Source organism: Heptranchias perlo, chromosome 8, assembly GCF_035084215.1.
Source record: "Heptranchias perlo isolate sHepPer1 chromosome 8, sHepPer1.hap1, whole genome shotgun sequence".
Taxonomy (NCBI): Eukaryota; Metazoa; Chordata; class Chondrichthyes; order Hexanchiformes; family Hexanchidae; genus Heptranchias; species Heptranchias perlo.
The window spans coordinates 23,664,648-23,683,801 of record NC_090332.1 but is presented as its reverse complement, the minus strand read 5'-3'; the positions used below and the strand labels follow the sequence as shown (position 1 = coordinate 23,683,801).

The following is a 19,154-nucleotide window of genomic DNA, read 5'->3' as shown; positions in this document are numbered from 1 at the left end:
TTATAAAAAATGAAGATTCCATTTTAAAACTCGGCATTGATAAAAGTATTTTTTGTTACACATGTAACATGCTGTAAACACCTGCTTGAATAAAGTGCATGTATTTTTCTCCCCAGCATAAAAATGGTAGGAGCTCATACTTTACTTTGTCTTTGATGTTTTATACAAAACAAACATATTCCAGTCACATTCAACTGTTCCAAAAACTGTTTGCTATGGGGGTTTTCATTCTGTGATTTTCCACTGATACACCAGCGTGCAGGAGGAATGCAGGGTTAGAAAAGCAAGTCCTGGGATTCTCCAAGCGGCCAGCCCTTCTATAAACCAGAAACATTTCTAGAAGATATATGCAGAGGCATATGCTGGGAGTGTTGGCCTGCCAGTTGATGCCTCTTCAGCTTATCCTGGGTGCCCTGCCTAGCTGAGGGTGGAAGGCACAGTTTAAGATGTTTCCTTGATTAGTGTTCTTTGCATGTAGAGGGTAAATGAGAGGAAAGGTGAAGTGATGAAAGTGGGGAAGTCCACTTTTGGGCATATACAGTGACTATTGTGATATGCTGTCCCACTATTCAATCCTTTACCAAGATAGAGTGATCGTCCGCTCCGGGATGGTTGCCTCCAGTAGGAGGCTGCCACTGTTCGGCCAAAATGTTGGGTCTCCTGTAGAAATGCCATGTTTTCTTGCTCCTTCTCGAAGTAGTCAGGAATTTCTTCCATTCATTTGGTGATTTAAACGTTAGTTTTGAGTTCAGCTGTGATAGGGATTGGGCTGCTATCTTCTGTGTGCAGGTTCCTGGTTGTGCCCACTGCAGTGTGTGGTTTACCTTGGGTACTATCCACTGAGAGGGACCGTCCCTGTTGGTTGTAGAAGCACCTTCCGTGATGGGGTCTCCAGGTGTTGCTTTCCTCCCCACCCATTTACATTCCCACTTCCCTCAGAATCTCACCCCTTTTGCACATGTCCAATACTAAGCATGCTTTTTCCCTAGTACCATTAAGATATGTTCCCATCCGCTCCTCTCATCCACAATCCCTCGAGCTTCCAATCTGTTTCCCGGTGCATAATTCCCCTGTCAAAAGCAGGCTGGGTCATGAAGCCAGCCTTAGCCTGTCACCATTCTTATGCACAGACCTGATCGCAATACACACGTGCTCGCTGAGTAACTAGACAGCTAGTGACCTTCATCAGTCATATCCTGCATGATTTAGGGCCTCAAATACTTCCAGATAGCATTCCATTTCAACAACTGTTATCCCTGTAGAATTACTATGTTTGAGCAGCAATGGCTAGCAAGATCATTTAACGAAGCCATGGTTGTTGACTCCATTGCCTGGAGTTTGTGTTTGGCTTCCCCTTCCTTAGTCCAGGCAGGGTTGTCTGTGGGCATCTGGCACTATGTAGAATAGTATGTGTGGTGGTGGGGGGAGGGCTTGGTTACCTTACATTGGATGTATTGACCTTCTGAAGCCATGTGTGTCCATCCTCCTCCTTCTCAGGGGTTGTTTTTGCCATGTAGTTGCAGGGTGGGAGGGAGCGATTCCCAGATGAATGGGCGGGTATGTTTTGGCTTTGTACAGAACTGTGGGCTATTCCAGCTCATTGAAGGGGGAGGGGGAAAGAGGTAGATCATTCTCTGTCAGAATTTGAAGCCTAGCAGAGTAAGTCATCCTGTAACTGATGCCTTTTTAATGGAGATAAAGTGCAATACTAATGAAGACTTTGCTTCTCTTCAGGAACAGGTTTGCAAAGATTGAGACAGGTCAGTTTTGGAAGTGTATTGTACCCTTAGTCCTCACCTGGGACATGATCATCTTCATTCTCTGAAAGATGGGGTGTCATTCTACAAAGGTCCTAAGGTAGCATGGGTCCAAGGGCATAGGGATTAGAGTTCTGCAGGCATTTTTTAGCATCAGGTTCACCCTGTTGTCTAGGTCTACAAGGGATCTGATGGTCTCTAGGTTAAAGGGGAATGATTTATTTCTCTCCAGGCCTTCAAAGATAGAAGGGGAATGCATAATCAAAAAAAAATGTTTTGAGGAAACTTTTAAAAGCAAGGAAAGGAATAAAGCAAGAGGATTAGGGAGGGAGTTGCAGGGAATAAAGCCAAAATGCCATCGATAGAGGAGAAGGTGAAAGGAAGAGTTGCACAGGAGGCCAGAGTCAGAGGAACAAAGTATACAGGCTGGATTGTAGGGCGAAGGAAGGTTGGAGAGGTAGGGACATAGAGGGACATGTAATGAAAAATGAGGATTTAGAATTGAATGCAATGGGGAAGAGAGAGACCATGGAGATAAAGAGTGAACTGGGCTTAGTGCCAGACAGGATAATGACCATGGAATTTTAGAGTGATTGGGAGTATGTATATGATGGAGCTTGGGGTGTTGGTGAGGAAGACATTAGAGAAGTTGACTTGAAGTGATAAAAGCATGGCCACGGGCTTCAGCATCAGTGAGGTGAGATGAGGTGGTGGTGGTGGTGGGTGGGGTGGGGGGGTAGTAGGGGGAGGCAGGAAAATTTGTGGAGGTAGAAGTAAGTAAACTTGAACAAGTGCTTGCAGGCCTTGGGCACTTAATGGTACTGGTGGGTACCAAGAGCACTCAGGGTGCTTACACACAGGGGCAGGCTTTTTCGTCCTTCCTGCCAATATACCTCAAAGAAAAACACCCCATATGAAGTGCATCATCCATTCCAGCTATTCCTATTATGCTGACAAAAACTGATGGAATGCTTTCAGGAGATAAAGGTATCCAATGTTGGTCATGCTCTGAAATTGCTCTAATAACTACAATCAAAACAAGTCAGTTTCATTTACTGTTTCCTAACAGCATTGTTGAAATCTCTCAACAAGAGTGAGAGGGAGCAATGCTATTTTGCTGAGGCACATTCACTGCCAGCAGGAGGAGGTGTCAGAGGCATGAAGCATACAAGAGAAAATAACAAGCAGATATAATTGTCCATCATGTTCCCCAATAAACTAAATGCTAATGTTCAAACACCATTGTCCATTAATGTGAAATCTAGGGCTATCTCTACTGTAGTCTCTAGACAGTGCTCCAGACACATGAAACCATACTTCAACCCATCAATTCAACTTTAGAAATTTCTTCATAAAGCAGCAGAATAAAATTACCTTAAATGTTAACATGGTCCTTTTGGATTCATAATATGGAGCTTGAGTAAACTAAAACAATATTCTGGCTTTTACCAGTAGCAATGCATTGAAATGTACGTCAACACTAACCTGCTAAAATATTGGTTTCCAGAATCTCTTTTTCTTTAGGTCGCTTTCCAAGAACTTTGCTGAGGTCATCAAGCTGGTAACCAATGATTTCTTGTTTTAAAGAACAAGAATGTAAAGCTGGCAGTAAGCCTTCTTGCTGTACCAGAAGAGCCAGAAGGTATGAAGCAGTGATGCAGTCATAAGGTTTGGTACTGGTCGAAAGGTCCAAAGCTGCCTGCAAAAGCGTTTGCAATTTCTCACTCTCCTATAAAGGTGGAGTGGAATAGAATAAAATTTAATCAACAGTTCCAGCCAAAAGAAACAGCTATCCAAAAATCACACAAAGTACTTCAAACATGTTCTTGAGTGTAATTGTTTCTGACAGGATAATCAAATACAAGTTTCTGAATATAACCTTTGTGGCACTGATGTCTGTACATCACTAAATACTCCAGCATATACAATGATGGGGTGAGTGCAGACCAGAAGAATACCAGGGAGTCACTGGAAATTCCCGAGATTGAAGTCACCCAAGACCCGAACTGGGAGTCAAATAATAAGGTTCTTTGGCAGATCTTGTGAACAGAATTTGCAATGTTACAGTAATAAAGTAATCTTCAAATAATGTGTCTCCCCAAAAATCTGGAATATGTGAGTGAATGCAGAAGGTAGTACGAGTGGAGAACCTCAACAAGAAACATCCATATATGGTATGTGTTTTATGCAGTTCACTGAACATTCGTCAAGAGTAAAAATGTTAGATATCTAAGAAGACAGCTCTACTAACAGGACTGAAGGGTTACTAAACTGAAAAAATAGGAGAGTCAACAGTCCAGAAATTTACATTTTGTTAATTCATCAATAGGAAGCGAGCCACAATGCTATGTTATTAGAGTTGGAACCACAGACAGAGAATTAAAATGAATTTAATTAAAAAGAGTCCACGATAAATTTTCAACTTGTACATATATTCGTACATTAAGTGAAGTGATTCCTTTCCTTGTTTGAATTAGTGTTTGCAAACAGGAAACTTATTTTCATCGAGACATACACATACACTACAGTACTGACAGATTTAAACAGTATTTTGAAGATAAATACTGCATAGTACTTGTTTAAAATGATGGGTAGAGCAACACAGAGCTCCAACACTCAGCACTGGTTCAATCCCTCTTATCAATGAGCTGTGTGCCAAATACAGGCAAGGGACTTCCCCACTGAAGGACAAGAAAACTGGAGGGAAAGTTATTTGTTGGTGGCCACAGTAAGTGTATGTGGCTGGTGCACAGCATCATCGGTAAAGGCTTAAGAGCAGGTCACTTGCTCTCCTTTTTGCCCTCTCTGCAACAGAATGCACATGGCCCACTGAGAACTAGGGGATGAAAACAACAAAATTCGGTTTCACCCCAATATTGTTATACATCCCTGGGTATGTCCTGTTCCACCGCCAGGACAGACCCACCAGAGGTGGCGGTACAGTGATATACAGTCAGGAGGGAGTGGCCCTGGGAGACCTCAACATTGACTCTGGGCCCCATGAAATCTCATGGCATCAGGTCAAACATGGGCAAGGAAACCTCCTGCTGATTACCACCTACCACTTTCCCTCAGCTGATGAATCAGTCCTCCACCATGTTGAACACCACTTGGAGGAAGCACTGAGGGTAGCAAGGGCACAGAATGTACTCTGGGTGGGGGACTCCAAGAGTAGCTCGGTAGCATCACTACTGACTGAGCTGGCCGAATCCTGAAGGACATAGCTGCCAGACTGGGCCTGCGGCAGGTGGTGAGCGAACCAACACGAGGGAAAAACTTACTTGACATCGTCCTCGCCAATTTACCTGTCACAGATGCATTTGTCCGTGACAGAATTGGTAGGAGTGACCACCGCACAGTCCTCGTGGAGACAAAGTCCCGTCTTCGCACTGAGGACACCATCCAAAGTGTTGTGTGGCACTATCATCATGCTAAATGGAATAAATTCAGAACAGATCTAGCAGCTCAAAACTGGGCATCCATGAGGCGCTGTGGGCCATCAGCAGCAGCAGAATTGTATTCCACCACAATCTGTAACCTCATGGCCCAGCATATTCCTCACTCTACCATTACCAACAAGCCAGTGGATCAACCCTGATTCAATGAGGAGTGTAGAAGAGCATGCCAGGAGCAGCACCAGGTGAACCTAAAAATGAGGTACCAACCTGGTGAAGCTACAACTCAGGACTACATGCATGCTAAACAGCAGAAGCAACGTGCTATGGACAGAGCGAAGAGATTCCAAAACCAACTGATCAGATCAAAGCTCTGCAGTCCTGCCACATCCAGTCATGAATGGTGGTGGACAATTAAACAACTAACAGGAGGAGGAGGCTCTGTAAACATCCCCATCCTCAATGTTGGCGGAGTCCAGCATGTGAGTGCAAAAGATAAGGCTGAAGCGTTTGCAACCATCTTCAGCCAGAAGTGCCGAGTGAATGATCCATCTCGGCCTCCTATCGAGATCCCCACCATCACAGAAGCCAGTCTTCAGCCAATTCGATTCACTCCACGTGATATCAAGAAACAGCTGAGTGCACTGGATACAGCAAAGGCGATGGGCCACGACAACATCCCGGCTGTAGTGCTAAAGACTTGTGCTCCAGAACGAGCTGTGCCTATAGCCAAGCTGTTCCAGTACAGCTACAACACTGGCAACTACCCGACAATGTGGAAAATTGCCCAGGTATGTCTTGTCCACAAAAAGCAGGACAAATCCAATCCAGCCAATTACCACCCCATCAGTCTACTCTCAATCATCAGCAAAGTGATGGAAGGAGTCGTCGACAGTGCCATCAAGCGGTACTTACTCACCAATAACCTGCTCACCGATGCTCGGTTTGGGTTCCGCCAGGACGACTCGACTCCTGACCTCATTACAGCCTTGGTCCAAACACGGACAAAAGAGCTGAATTCCAGAGGTGAGGTGAGAGTGACTGCCATTGACATCAAGGCAGCATTTGACCACGTGTGGCACCAAGGAGCCCTAGTAAAATTGAAGTCAATGGGAATCAGGGGGAAAACTCTCCAGTGGCTGGAGTCATACCCAGCAAAAAGGAAGATGGTAGTGGTTGTTGGAGGCCAATCATCTCAGCCCTAGGACACTGCTGCAGGAGTTCCTCAGGGCAGTGTCCTAGGCCCAACCATCTTCAGCTGCTTCATCAATGACCTTCCCTCCATCATAAGGTCAGAAATGGGGATGTTCACTGATGATTGCACAGTGTTCAGTTCCATTCGCAACCCCTCAGATAATGAAGCAGTCCAAGCCCGCATGCAGCAAGACCTGGACAACATCCAGGCTTGGGCTCATAAGTGGCAAGTAACATTCGCGCCAGACAAGTGCCAGACAATGACCATCTCCAACAAGATAGAGTCTAACCACCTCCCCATGACATTCAACGACATTACCATTGCCGAATCCCCCACCATCAACATCCTGGGGGTCACCATTGACCAGAAACTTAACTGGACCAGCCACATAAATACTGTGGCTACAAGAGCAGGTCAGAGGCTGGGTATTCTGCGGCGAGTGACTCACCTCCTGACTCCCCAAAGCCTTTCCACCATCTACAAGGCACAAGTCAGGAGTGTGATGGAATACTCTCCACTTGCCTGGATAAGTGCAGCTCCAACAACACTCAAGAAGCTCGACACCATCCAGGACAAAGTAGCCCGCTTGATTGGCACCCCATCCACCACCCGAAACATTCACTCCCTTCACCACCGGCGCACTGTGGCTGTAGCGTGTAATATCCACAGGATGCACTGCAGCAACTGGCCAAGGCTTCTTCGACAGCACCTCCCAAACCCGCGACCTCTACCATCTAGAAGGACAAGAGCAGTAGGCACATGGGAACACCACCACCAGCACGTTCCCCTCCAAGTCACACACCATCCCGACTTGGAAATATATCGCCGTTCCTTCATCGTCGCTGGGTCAAAATCCTGGAACTCCCTTCCTAACAGCACTGTGGGAGTACCTTCACCACACGGACTGCAGCTGTTCAAGAAGGCGGCTCACCACCACCTTCTCAAGGGCAATTAGGGATGGGCAATAAATGCTGGCCTCGCTAGCGATGCCCACATCCCATGAACAAATAAAAAAAAATACATCTAAGTAAAGATTTTGTTGCCGGCCTATATTTGTTGGAAGGCTTTTGAATCAAAACCTGAAATTTCCCATTTAGTGTAATGATATTTAAGCCAATTAGTTGATCACTCTGTCCCTGTTCATTTGAACACTACAGGGGTTAAATTGGATAACCCCCGAAACTGGGAGCTGAGGTTGCGGTGCACGATTACCCCGTGCACAGTCTTTGAGATGCCGGGAGCAAGTAACTTTCGTGCTGCCTGGTGATTTACCTGATTTCTGCTAGCAGCCAGGCCTAGCTGCGCTGTGAGTGGCTGCGCACCAACAGGGGGGGCCCCGATATTGCAAGTGGCTAGCACCACGTAAAGGCAGCCTGCACCTCTTATTTGCAAAATATAAGGTACGGGTTCGCACAGATTGTGAACGGAGATCAGACATTGCACACATAAAACACAGATGCATGTCCTGTCCCTACGTTTACAAACTGTTGTGCAATGTTTTAACATAACTTACCACTAAATCCCACATCCTCCAATCTGGACGCCAGACCTCACCAATCTGCCAATTTGAGTTCATACCAAGCCTCAGAGAGCGTGCACCAAGGTTCTCTGATATGCAGTAGAGGCCTTGATGCAAGAGGTGGACAGAAGGAAGGACATCCTATATTTGCAGGGAGGCAAGAGGCCTTCCAGACACATGCTCAAAAGGCAGTAGGATGCAGTAAGGGACGAAGTCAATGCCAGATGCATAGCACCACGGACGTGGATGCAGTGCGGGAAGAAGTTCAATACTTTGACACGAGTGGTCAAGGTGCGTGGGGTCAACTGTCAAGTGGCATCTCCTACCAACTGCACCACTAGCTGCATCCACTGCTCCAAGCACTGCACCCACCCATCACCCACATACCAATAAACTCTTCCAATCAGATGTTTCCTCTCACCCTCACAGATTATCAATGTTGCAAGCCACAAGTCACAGGTCTCACACACTGGCAGCTATTCAACCATGACACTCACCAACACACATCCTGTTTTCTTGCAAGAGAAGGTGGCGCATAACAGGAGGCAGCAAGTGGCAGTGCCTCCTTGGAACATGAACCTGCTGTCCTCTCTCAGCATTTCTGTCCCACCCCTGCTACTCTGCCAGTGCCCTTGCTGTTGCCTGTCAACTAGCCAGCCCACTCCCTGTAGAGTATTGAAACTTTATTATAGGAAGATAGGAACAGGAGGAGGCCATTTAGCCCCTCGAGCCTGTTCCGCCATTCAATAAGATCATGGTTGATCTGTGACCTAACTGCATATACCCGCCTTAACCAAAGGTATTAGGGGATATTGGGCTAACAAAAATCTATCAATCTCAGATTTAAAATTAACAACTGAGCTAGCATCAACTGCCATTTGCAGAAGAGCGTTCCAAACTTCTACCACCCTTTGCGTGTCGAAGCATTTTCTAATTTCACTCCTGCAAGTCCTGGCTCTAATTTTTAGCCTATGTCTCCTGGTGCTAGTATTCAAGTATAGGAGACCTCCAGAAATAGGTACAAATGCATCAGCAGCCAGAAGCAATACTCCAGCAACTAACCTGTAACTCCTGCATGATCCCTTTAAATAGTGCTGGTGGGGGAGGGGGGGGGGTCCTCCATGCTGTTGACGATCTGTTCAGCTGTGTGAGCTTAACGCACTGCGTTGGCTGGAGGGTGGAGTTCCAAAATCTCAGCTGTCCCTTTAAATCAGCATTACACACCGACCTACCGCACATTCTCCCTACTTTACATGCTGCTGGCATTCATTATCTGCGTGTGCACAAACGCCTTTACCAAGATGGCGTCCGGTGCACATCACACTAGAAGTGTGCGCACGCATTCCGGCCGCCATTTTGGGTAGTTAGGAGACCGCGTAGCGCCTACAAAACGGGCGCTACGCGGCCCAATTTATAGCCCTACTTCTGTAAAACCCAAAACATGGCTTATTAGCCCAATGTTCAAAGCAGAACAGATTTCTTTGAGGGAAAAGGATCCATTTTGGTATTAATGCAGTGGATGAATTGAAGGCAATTTTTTCCACAGAAAGCATCTCTACTCAAATTAAATCACAAAAGCCCTCTATAGCAGGGAAAAGAATAACGTAGAATGCTAGAAAATTGGGTAGAAATGAGAAAAGCCATTCAGCCTATCCATTAAGCTTCATTTATAGGGCCCCAACACAAGCCATTTTCATCTCCTGCTTTGGCATTGACCCCACATTTTCATTTCTCTCCTGTTGATTCAAGAACCTTTCCTATTCTGCTTTTGGTACTGTGAGATTACATATAAAGGCTATACAGTTTTTTTAAAAAAGGAGGGAAGCATAATCAACAATATTACCAAATTTAAATATAAATATAGAATACTAACAGATCTCATGTGGCACTGCTTAAGGCAAGTCTGAAAGATCGCTGTTTCATAACGACAGGAGTATTAAATCATATAACATACAATGCATTATGCCAGCTGCAATTGTTGTTAGCCTGGGCTCCTCCTTTAAAGCCAGAAAGTCTAACTGGGCTAGAGCAGAAATATGGGCCTAGAAATTCGATTGCGCCACACCCATTTTTCAGGCGTCTAAGCCTCCAAAATGATGGGCAGGAAGCATGCGCTCATTATGAGCCGAAAGTGCGCCACCCGCCAAGTTGGTATCAGCAAAGAAATAGGTGTCCGGGGTCTGCATCTGAAACAGGCGTTAGCCCCTTTTATTGCATATTCAAAAGGAACTATTGCCTGTTTGAGGCCCCCTCAGCAATATTGGTTTGCCCTGAGGAAGCCAGCACCGGCTGCATTCAGGAAAATCAGGTCTACAAGCGACCTAACAGGCAGTCCTTGAAGGGACTGCTTCAGGCCACCACCGAAAGGGTAAGTTTGTTAAAAATACTTACCTGAATGTGGATCCAGGAGGTGCAGGAGTGCTCCTCCCAATCTCAAATTAAAAACACAGCAACCGCTACCCTCCTCAATCCCGGCCACCACTAGCGCCCACGATCCCGGCCACCACTATCCCCTCCCCGACAATCCCCGCCACGCTTTATACACACACACACACACACACACACACACACACACACAGATCCCAGCCACCGCTTCTCTCCCGGTCGCCCACCCTTTCCCAGTCACCCCCTCCCCTTTTACGGTCCCTTTTAAGTACTTTCCTGAGGGCTGCTACCGCGACAAAACGGTTCGATCATCAAAGCCTCTTCTCCAGCAAGCTGCCTGGGGACGCCCATTAGGTGTCCAAAGCTCGCCGGTTTGATGATCATGAGGTATGAGGCCCAATATTAGGTGCGCCTCGGACCTATTAATTCAGGTGCAGGGATCGTTCCCTGATTTTGGTCACGAATAAATTTTGATCTTCTAGTTGTTCAATTACTCCATGTGGAGGAGTGCTGTAAATAGGTACATCCTGAAATCAATTGCTGTTGCTCAGGGAAGTAAGATATTGTTTATTGGTAAGTTTCCAACTTTTTCAGTTACGATTTGTTGCTGTTTTAAAAGGGATATGCTAGAGATGGGATGGACATACTAGAAGCAAGATTTTTATTATATGTACTTCGATAGATACATAAAGGATATCAAACAATAGAGCCTGCTTAAAAAAAAAATGATTAGAAACCCATTGACCAATCACCAAACCAATGCCTTAAGTTTGTTACCTGTAATCCTAAAACTGTAGCTGGAAGTTTCTTCAAAAGATCATAGGCTAATAACTTCAATTCTTCAAAGGTGCTGTTCAAACACCCTAGCAAAGCGTCAGCATAGGCTGGCTGCAAGACATCAGTCATTTGCATCACTCTGTAAGTCTGACCTGTAGAAAAGCAGTTTGAAACAAAGTACAAAGTCACCAAATCCATTATCAACTCAGTCAACGTTCATTTTTTTTTGTTACAAACAAGTTGAAAACTTCACCACACTGCGTGGATCTGTTTTGTTCCCAATACGTTAAACACTCCCCATTGTACAGGAATCTCAGAAACTGTATTAGAACAACAACATTGCATTTATATAGCACCTTTAAAGTAGTAAGACATCCCAAGGTGCTTCACAGGAGCATTAACAAACAAAATTTGAAAAAATGTAATGCTGCAATTAAATTGTTTTGACATTAAACATTAGACAGTTTGTTCCCATCTTTACGTAAAAGCACCTACTATTGACGTTATAAAAGAAACCAACCAAAATCATGTTAATATTAAGCACAGATGGTTAAACACATTCAATTACTTTGGAGAGGAAAGGGGTGTTGAAAATGGAGTGGTAGTTTGCAAGGATAGAGGGTGTTTTTCTTAGGAGAGTGGTGATTAACAGTAGTTTGGGAAGCAAGAGGGATAGTATCTAAAAAGAGGCAACCATTTACAATATCTGCTAGCATAGAGGCCAGGATGGGAAGTTGGGTGGTTACCAGTTTATTGAGAATGAGTTGAGAGAGTAGGAGGTAGGACACATGGACAAAATAAGCTCAGAGAGGGCATGAGAGGAGATAGGAGAGAAACTGCAGAAAGATGTAAGTTCAGAGCTAGGGCAGGCAGAATGGCTTGGAGGACAAAGAAGGGGAGGGGAAGCAGCAGAGGCAGCTGAATTGATGGTCTCAAATTAGGGACAAAGAAGACAATGTGTCCCTCACACATGTTGTTGGAGGTCAGGGTAGAGCAGGCAGAGGAGAGGAGTATTCAAGAGAATGTGGTAGGGGAGAAAAGAAACCGGGGTTTATCTTTGCTCTCCAGGATGATCCTGGATTAGTGTGTGGTTTTGAAAGAGGAGCGAGACCCGATAGCATTTGATTGGTCCAGCCAGATCTGGTGATGGATGGCTAAGCCAGGTACACTCAAGTCTGTGCTCCTTGTACTTGAGGGAGCAAAAATGGTGGCCATACCAGGGGGATCAACCTGGATGGGAGAGAGTAAATGTTTTGCTGGGGACAAGGGCATCAAAGGTGGACATGAGCAGCTGTGTAAGTATTGCGGCAAATGGAGGGCTAAAGGCTAGACAGCTGGGTTTTAGAAAGTGCAGTTTTAAGTATGGGGGATAGACTCGGGATTTATTAACAGTGCCGCACAAGCACAGCATACAATCACAATCTATCTAACTTACCCTCCGAATTTTCAAAAACTTCAGCAATTATTCCTAAGAGGCTCAAGACAATGAATTTGCTTGGGAATGAAGCACCTGGAAACAGAGCTTGGAATAGTCTGTCACACACCCAGACCATAAAATCCTGGAAGATAAAAATAAAAAGTCTACGCATAAATACTGAATTGCTCCCACATTTCATAATTTTTCACTATAACAATTTTAAATCTGTACTGTAGGATATCTCACACTCAACATTGTGCTGATTATGGCAGTGAGATAATATTCAGAATTTCCACTGTAAAACATACTTGTTCATGTCCCTCTCTGTGGGAAAAGTTCCTCTGCTCTGCAGCTGTTCTGCAGCTTTGACCAAGATTAGGAACTCACAATGGGGGAATTGCAACTCAGTACGTAGCTCCTACCACTCTGGTGCAGCGTGCTGGCTGCAGTAACATGCATCATCTGACAACTGTTTTTAAACATAATTGATGGACAAAAGAGGCAGCCAACAACACCCATGAGAAAGATCATCTTTAACTTCTGAAGCAACAATCATGTTCAAACTTCAAATTTAAAAAATAATCTCAGATATGTTTGTTTCTGTATCATTGAAATGTAATCTTGATGGTAAATCATTAAAAATAAGTAACACGATGTATTGTTGCTTGGTGGGACTGGCCATTGGGACTGTGGCGCTCAAGATGATGGATTCTTTGGCTCCCCTTCAGCTAAACTAAAATTGGATTGAGGGGTTGGAGTGAGTCCTTCCAAATCTTGGTGAGTTGTGGACCACCTTCCAATTACATGGTGGGAAGCCATCCAAAAAACATGATGGGCCCGATATTAGGAGGGAGGCGGGTTGACAGCGGGGGGTCGACTGGGCACGTGGGTAACCCGCCCAGTAAAATCGGTGGGTTCCCCACGCGATCGTAAGTAAATTGAAGCCACTTACCTTGGCTTCCGGGTTTCGCGCTGGAAAGCTGCGCAGCGGGCGGACTGTGCACCTGCATCATAGGCTGTCAGCTGGAGGAGCCATATTTAAAGGGGCAGTCCTTCACTGACTGATGCTGCAGAAAGGAGCTAAAATTACAGCATGGAGCAGCCCAGAGGGAAGGCTGTTCCCAGGTTTAATGATGTTTCACTCCAGGTCCTACTGGATGGGGTGACGAGTAGGGGGAGGACAGAGATCTTCTCCCCAGCAGACGGTAGGAAGTGGCCTGCCTCTGCCATCACAAAGGCCTGGCTCGAGGTGGCAGAGGAGATCACCAGCACTATCAACATATCACGCACCTGCATACAGTGCAAGAGGCGCTTCAATGACCTAACCAGGTCAGCCAAAATTAGTACACTTACTCATTCCCCTACACTCCGTCTGCCACATCACCGCCCCCACCCCACGACTCCTTCTGCACTGCCATAACGACTCTATCACATCACTCCTCACACCCACTCAAAGCTCAACCTCATCTTACCTGCACTTACTCACCTCGCCAGTACTCATCCCACCACTACCACTCAACCCAATCCTCATACAATCTCATGGCTCGATCTCATACTCACGCCCTGATGCATCTCTTTCACGGTCAGCCTCACCCCACCTGCCACTACCTGTGCTGCAGCCACAAGGCATGCATCACATATGTGTAGTAAGAAGCGTAAGGCAAATGTGTTGTGAGCATGAAGGGGATGCACAAGGGTGTTTGAGGGTTTGTCATGGTTTTTACTTATATTTGATTTCTGATCAACTCACATTACATATTATATTGTCACCACTACTTGGCCGTTCTTGACTGGCTTGTGCAATAATGCTCTTTCATGAGGTTCTCCATGAACATCCTTGATGCCACCCATTGGGTCACCCTACAGTGGGTGTTATGTGTAGTTGCACGACTACTTTGTGCAGGTGCCTGTTGCACAACACTGTGTTGTGTAGCTCCACGTGGCGGAGGTGGACGGCATGCCTGGGGATGCTGGTCGTCCTCCAATGGAGTGATGAATGCAGCAATGGAAAACCCCCCCCCATCCTGACGCTGTGAGTGTGAGGGGGTCCACAAAGTAGGTAAATGTGTTTGGACAGCAGAGTTTAGGGTATGATTTACTAATTTGGAGTGTGGAGACAACGATGTGGCAGGCAAAACTTTGTATGAGGTGACAGTGCCCTGCTGCAATGAATGAGGGCTTACCCCGCACCTGTTAAATGGACCTTTGCAGCTGCCAATGGCTGCAACACGTCTGTTTAAACGGGGAGTGTTTCCCCCAGCATTGGAAACACGCTCTGGGTAGTCCAAAATCCAAATCCTCCTAAAATCTCCAACTAATGAGGTCTGTAAACAACCTCAAGTACCCAGATAATGATCTTACGTGGGACCCCACTGCTCTGATTGCCGGTGGAAGTCCCGCATGCAGGGGCTGCGCACGCACCGATTCGCGTCATTGGGGATCCCGGAAATGGGTGGGTTGGAACCGGGTTCCAGACCCGCTCCGGGAATCCCTAATTTTAGGAGCCCCCCGCCACGAACACACCCGCTCAGCCATCCGAAAATTGACCCTGATGTCTCTGTGCCATTTCACTCAGTTATTTAGTCATTCATTCCCTCAGTAATGCATGGAATCATTCATTCTTAATCCATTTCTAGGCAATGACCCAGCCTTCACGATTATACTTGGAAAGAGTGCCATAAAGCATGCGGATAGAATGCATATTCTTATTTGCTTTCATATAATATTGCATTTCATCACTACCCAAGTCTGCATGCTCATTTTATAATATAGTTTGTTATGGACCATATAACATTTTTACAAGAGAATGAAACCTCGCTAAGATAAAATAAAGCAAAGATAAAGAGGTACTTGAAGATTTCCAAAGAATTTGACTAAGACACAGACAGATGTTCACCCTTAAACTTAGCACTGTCCTTCAACTAAAAAAGAAGTTTTACTGGATATATATTTATTCAGCCTCAAAGAGCCAGAATACTGGATTTTTAAAAAACTGTATAATCAATTACATTGTGCATTTCCAATTTTAAATGGTACACAAAACTACCTCATATCACACACACAGTATTATAACTAGTTATTTTGTACCTTGTACTGTTGGAGCTGAACATCTGGATCTAGATCATTTGCTTTTTCTTCATACAGAGTACACTTCTGCCTATTAACAGTCTGAGTTTGTTTATAAAGCACTTGGGAACTGTCCCGAAGCCTACAGAATAGCTGCAGAGGAAATAAATTTTTAAAAGTGAAATATCAAAAACACTGCAAATAACATATTAAGTTATCAAATTCTAATACTGATCATGAGGATCCTGCTAGAAGAAAAAATACAACAGGAGAATCAAATAAAATTGACCGACCTTTCTCATTAACCACACAATCTGCTGCCTCATCGCAGGAGACTGACTGTTCAGGTTATATGGAAGGAAGAATTTTATTAAAGCTATCTCTTGCTGGGATAGAGCTTCTGTACTACGGTGTGTCTCACATACCAAACCCAAGGCATCTAGACGGACCTGTAATAAGAAAGATTTAGATTTTAGAAATTTTGCTATTTGAACATTTCCCTCTTCCTCCAAAAATGGTGCCTTCCAAACTTATGCAATTGCTGACTTGAAAAGATCTTTTACTGTCAATTGACCTGCTTTGACTAACACTTTACATCCGCTCATTGCTGTATCCAAAAATCCAACTAAGGACAGCAACGAGAGCCTAGAGCCATCTTCTCTATTACCCTTACCCATTACCTAAGATGGCTGCCCTTCATCTAATAGACAGAATAGTCCCGGCAACATTTATACTATTCTTCGATTATCTGTACATGGTAATTAGAAAAGATGAGCTCCAATACAATTTCCCTGCTTCCAAGGTACAATGCCTTGTTATTCTGCATATAGCCTAGCCAAGAAAAGACAAACTTTTCACGATTGAGTGTCCATTACTGGGTACCTCAAAAACTCAAACCTCTGTATCTGACAGACGATACATAGGAATTTCAACAATATAAACAAATGCCTAGCATACCAAGCATTAAAGATGTGCTGAAAGAGTTGGGTCAAAAGACAGAAATGCCACACACAACATAATATTGTGAGATATCAAGAAAACCACTTATGCATGCTACGTGCATCCATTTCAAAGTAAGCAGCATCAAATCCTAAACCATTAACCTCAGTATCATAATTTGTTTCTGTTTTTGGTCAGTCAGGTGCCCGACATGCACAGAGACCTATCACTATGCTTAAAGGTTTCCAAACCATTGAGAAACCCGCACATGCAGAGCTTCTGAAGATAAAGAGTGCACATTCTCTCCTCATAGTAACACACCACATTTATTTAAGTCCAAGGAATTTAGGTGAAGGCAGGCAATAGGTGAAGGAAGGCAGCAGTACCCCGTCAAGTGTGTGACGGGGTACTGCTGGAGTTTAATCTGCTAAAATTGCACAGTTTACCAGCACAATGTACTGGCAAACTTCTCACTGTTTTACTGCCAGGATCAGCTACTTGTGAGTGCACTGACTTGCAGGGTTATCTGAAGCAGAGTGAGGGGAATAAAAATTACTTGGACACATCTGATCTGATACAAACTAAACCTTCAGTGGGAGTCTGCTGTCACTGAAGAAAGATGAAAAAGACTAAAGCGCTCTATCAATTACTGTCTTCAACATAAAGTTGTTATCCATCAGGTGCCAATATGAAACAGCAATTAAGACAGTTGTCTCTTGTATCTTCCACTTAACACCTTCAAGAACCCCTCTTGAGCAGTACAAAGTTACAACGGACTTAAGGGTACCCGATACTCTTTTCGAGAGGGTTCGTCCATCACTCATGATGGTGAGCAGAGGTGAAACTGCCAATAAATTGCTCAGAACAGACACCCCAAGTCCATCCTGTATGATGCTACCTGTGCTCAGGAACACTGAGGGGCATGTACAATTTAATAGAATTCAATTGATCAGTTTCAGAAGGGAAGCTCTAACATATCCATGCTACTCCTCACTTATTAGATGATGTCCGAGTACTTTATAAGGCAGTGGGCAGAGGAGTAGCTCTTGTGCAAGGGAGGAGGTGAGCTATGTGCCCTAGTGGATGGTGGAAGTTGGAAGGACATGGGAGAAATCATATGTGGAGAAGATAATAGCATGGATTGGGATTTCAGCAGCAGAAGAGGAAAGATAGGGCAACATTTCATAAGAACATAAAAAATAGGAGTAGATGTAGGCCATATGGCCCCTGGAGCATGCTCCTCTATTCAATAAGATCATGGCTGATCTTTGACCTCAACTTCACTTTCCCGCCCTATCCCCATATCCCTTGATTCCCTTAGTGCCCAAATATCCATCGATATCAGTCTTGAATATATTCAACGACTGAACATTCGCAGCCTTCTGAGATAGAGAATTCCAAAGATTCACAACCCTCTGAGTGAAGAAATGTTTCCTCATCTCGGTCCCGACCCCTTATCTTGAGACTATGCCCCCTAGTTCTAGACTCTCAGCACCTACCCTGTCAAGCTCTCTAAGAATCTTATATGTTTCAATGAGATCACCTCTCATTCTTCTAAATGCCAGAGAGTATAGGCCCATTCTACTCAATCTCTCCTCATAGGACAACCCTCTCATCCCAGGAATCAATCTAGTGAACCTTTGTTGCACCCCCTCTAAGGCAAGTATATCCTTCCTTAGATAAAGAGACTAAAACTGTACACAGTACTCCAGGTGTAGTCTCATCAGAGCCCCACATAATTGCAGCAAGACCTCCTTACTCTACTCCAACTCCAACCCCTTGCAATAAAAGCTAATATACCACTTGCCTTCCTAATTGCTTGGTGGAAGAAGATATTTGTAACAGATGGGATGCATGGGAGGAAATTAAGATTGAAATAATCGAGCAGTATCCCAAGGTACCGCATCTCTGGACATAGTTGGAGATGGCAGACAGTGGGGGGGGGGGGGGGGGGTGCGTCATTAGGGTCAAAAGCAGGCACACATAGCTTTACATGGGAGCCGACGGTAACAATTTAGATTTTGTCAGCATCATTCTGCTGTTCCTACCACTGTTCTCCAAAACTATTCCCATTTTCCCCCGTAACGAATAGCTGTTTGACTAACACTTCATTGAAAGTCCATCGAAAGCTCAGAACGGTCTCCAGTGACTGACAGCCTAACAGTCACAGTCCTCAATATTAAAAAAGTTCTCAAATCGCTGTACGTACCTGTTCATGTTTGTGGACCAAAGCCTGCTTTATCAGGCAAACAGGTATCAGTTGGTCCCATGCACATTTCTCAGCGGCGCTCCATAGTCCTTGAGCTCTAGCTGCTCTCAAACAGGTCATCAGTGCTCCAAGAGCACCTCTACTGGTGAAAGGACCTAATGCAAACAGACCAGGGATTTTGTTTAGATTCAGAAAGATTTATCAAATAAACTTCATTTTGAAGTACATTTCTCCAAATCACTAATCAGCAGCGGCAGAAAATGTGCTTTTATTAACAGTTACTCTAATTTATGTGGAGATTTCGGGGTGTGGAATTGCACACAGATCATATGCATTTCACGTGGGAGAGGAGAGATGATGCACCAATACCTACTTTCCCAATATGCATGATGGAGCTATCCCAAGGCTGGTGTAGGATGAAAGAATGTGGAAAATAATGTAACAGTGCAATATGTAAATGATTGCTATTTTTGTATGGAAACTGCAATTTTTGTT

At 44.7% G+C, this 19,154-nt stretch overlaps 1 protein-coding gene across 1 annotated transcript in view; it reads right to left on the bottom strand.

Moving 5' to 3' along the window:
* Positions 1-19,154, bottom strand: part of thada (THADA armadillo repeat containing) — a 307,554-nt gene that overhangs the window by 262,392 nt on the left and 26,008 nt on the right. The window contains exons 11-16 of the mRNA XM_067988802.1: positions 18,660-18,814; positions 15,805-15,960; positions 15,533-15,664; positions 12,464-12,587; positions 11,029-11,180; positions 3,243-3,486 (exon numbers count right to left, since the gene is read on the bottom strand). Of these exons, the coding sequence (XP_067844903.1) occupies positions 3,243-3,486; positions 11,029-11,180; positions 12,464-12,587; positions 15,533-15,664; positions 15,805-15,960; positions 18,660-18,814 (963 nt within the window). The remainder of the gene's footprint in view (positions 1-3,242; positions 3,487-11,028; positions 11,181-12,463; positions 12,588-15,532; positions 15,665-15,804; positions 15,961-18,659; positions 18,815-19,154) is intronic.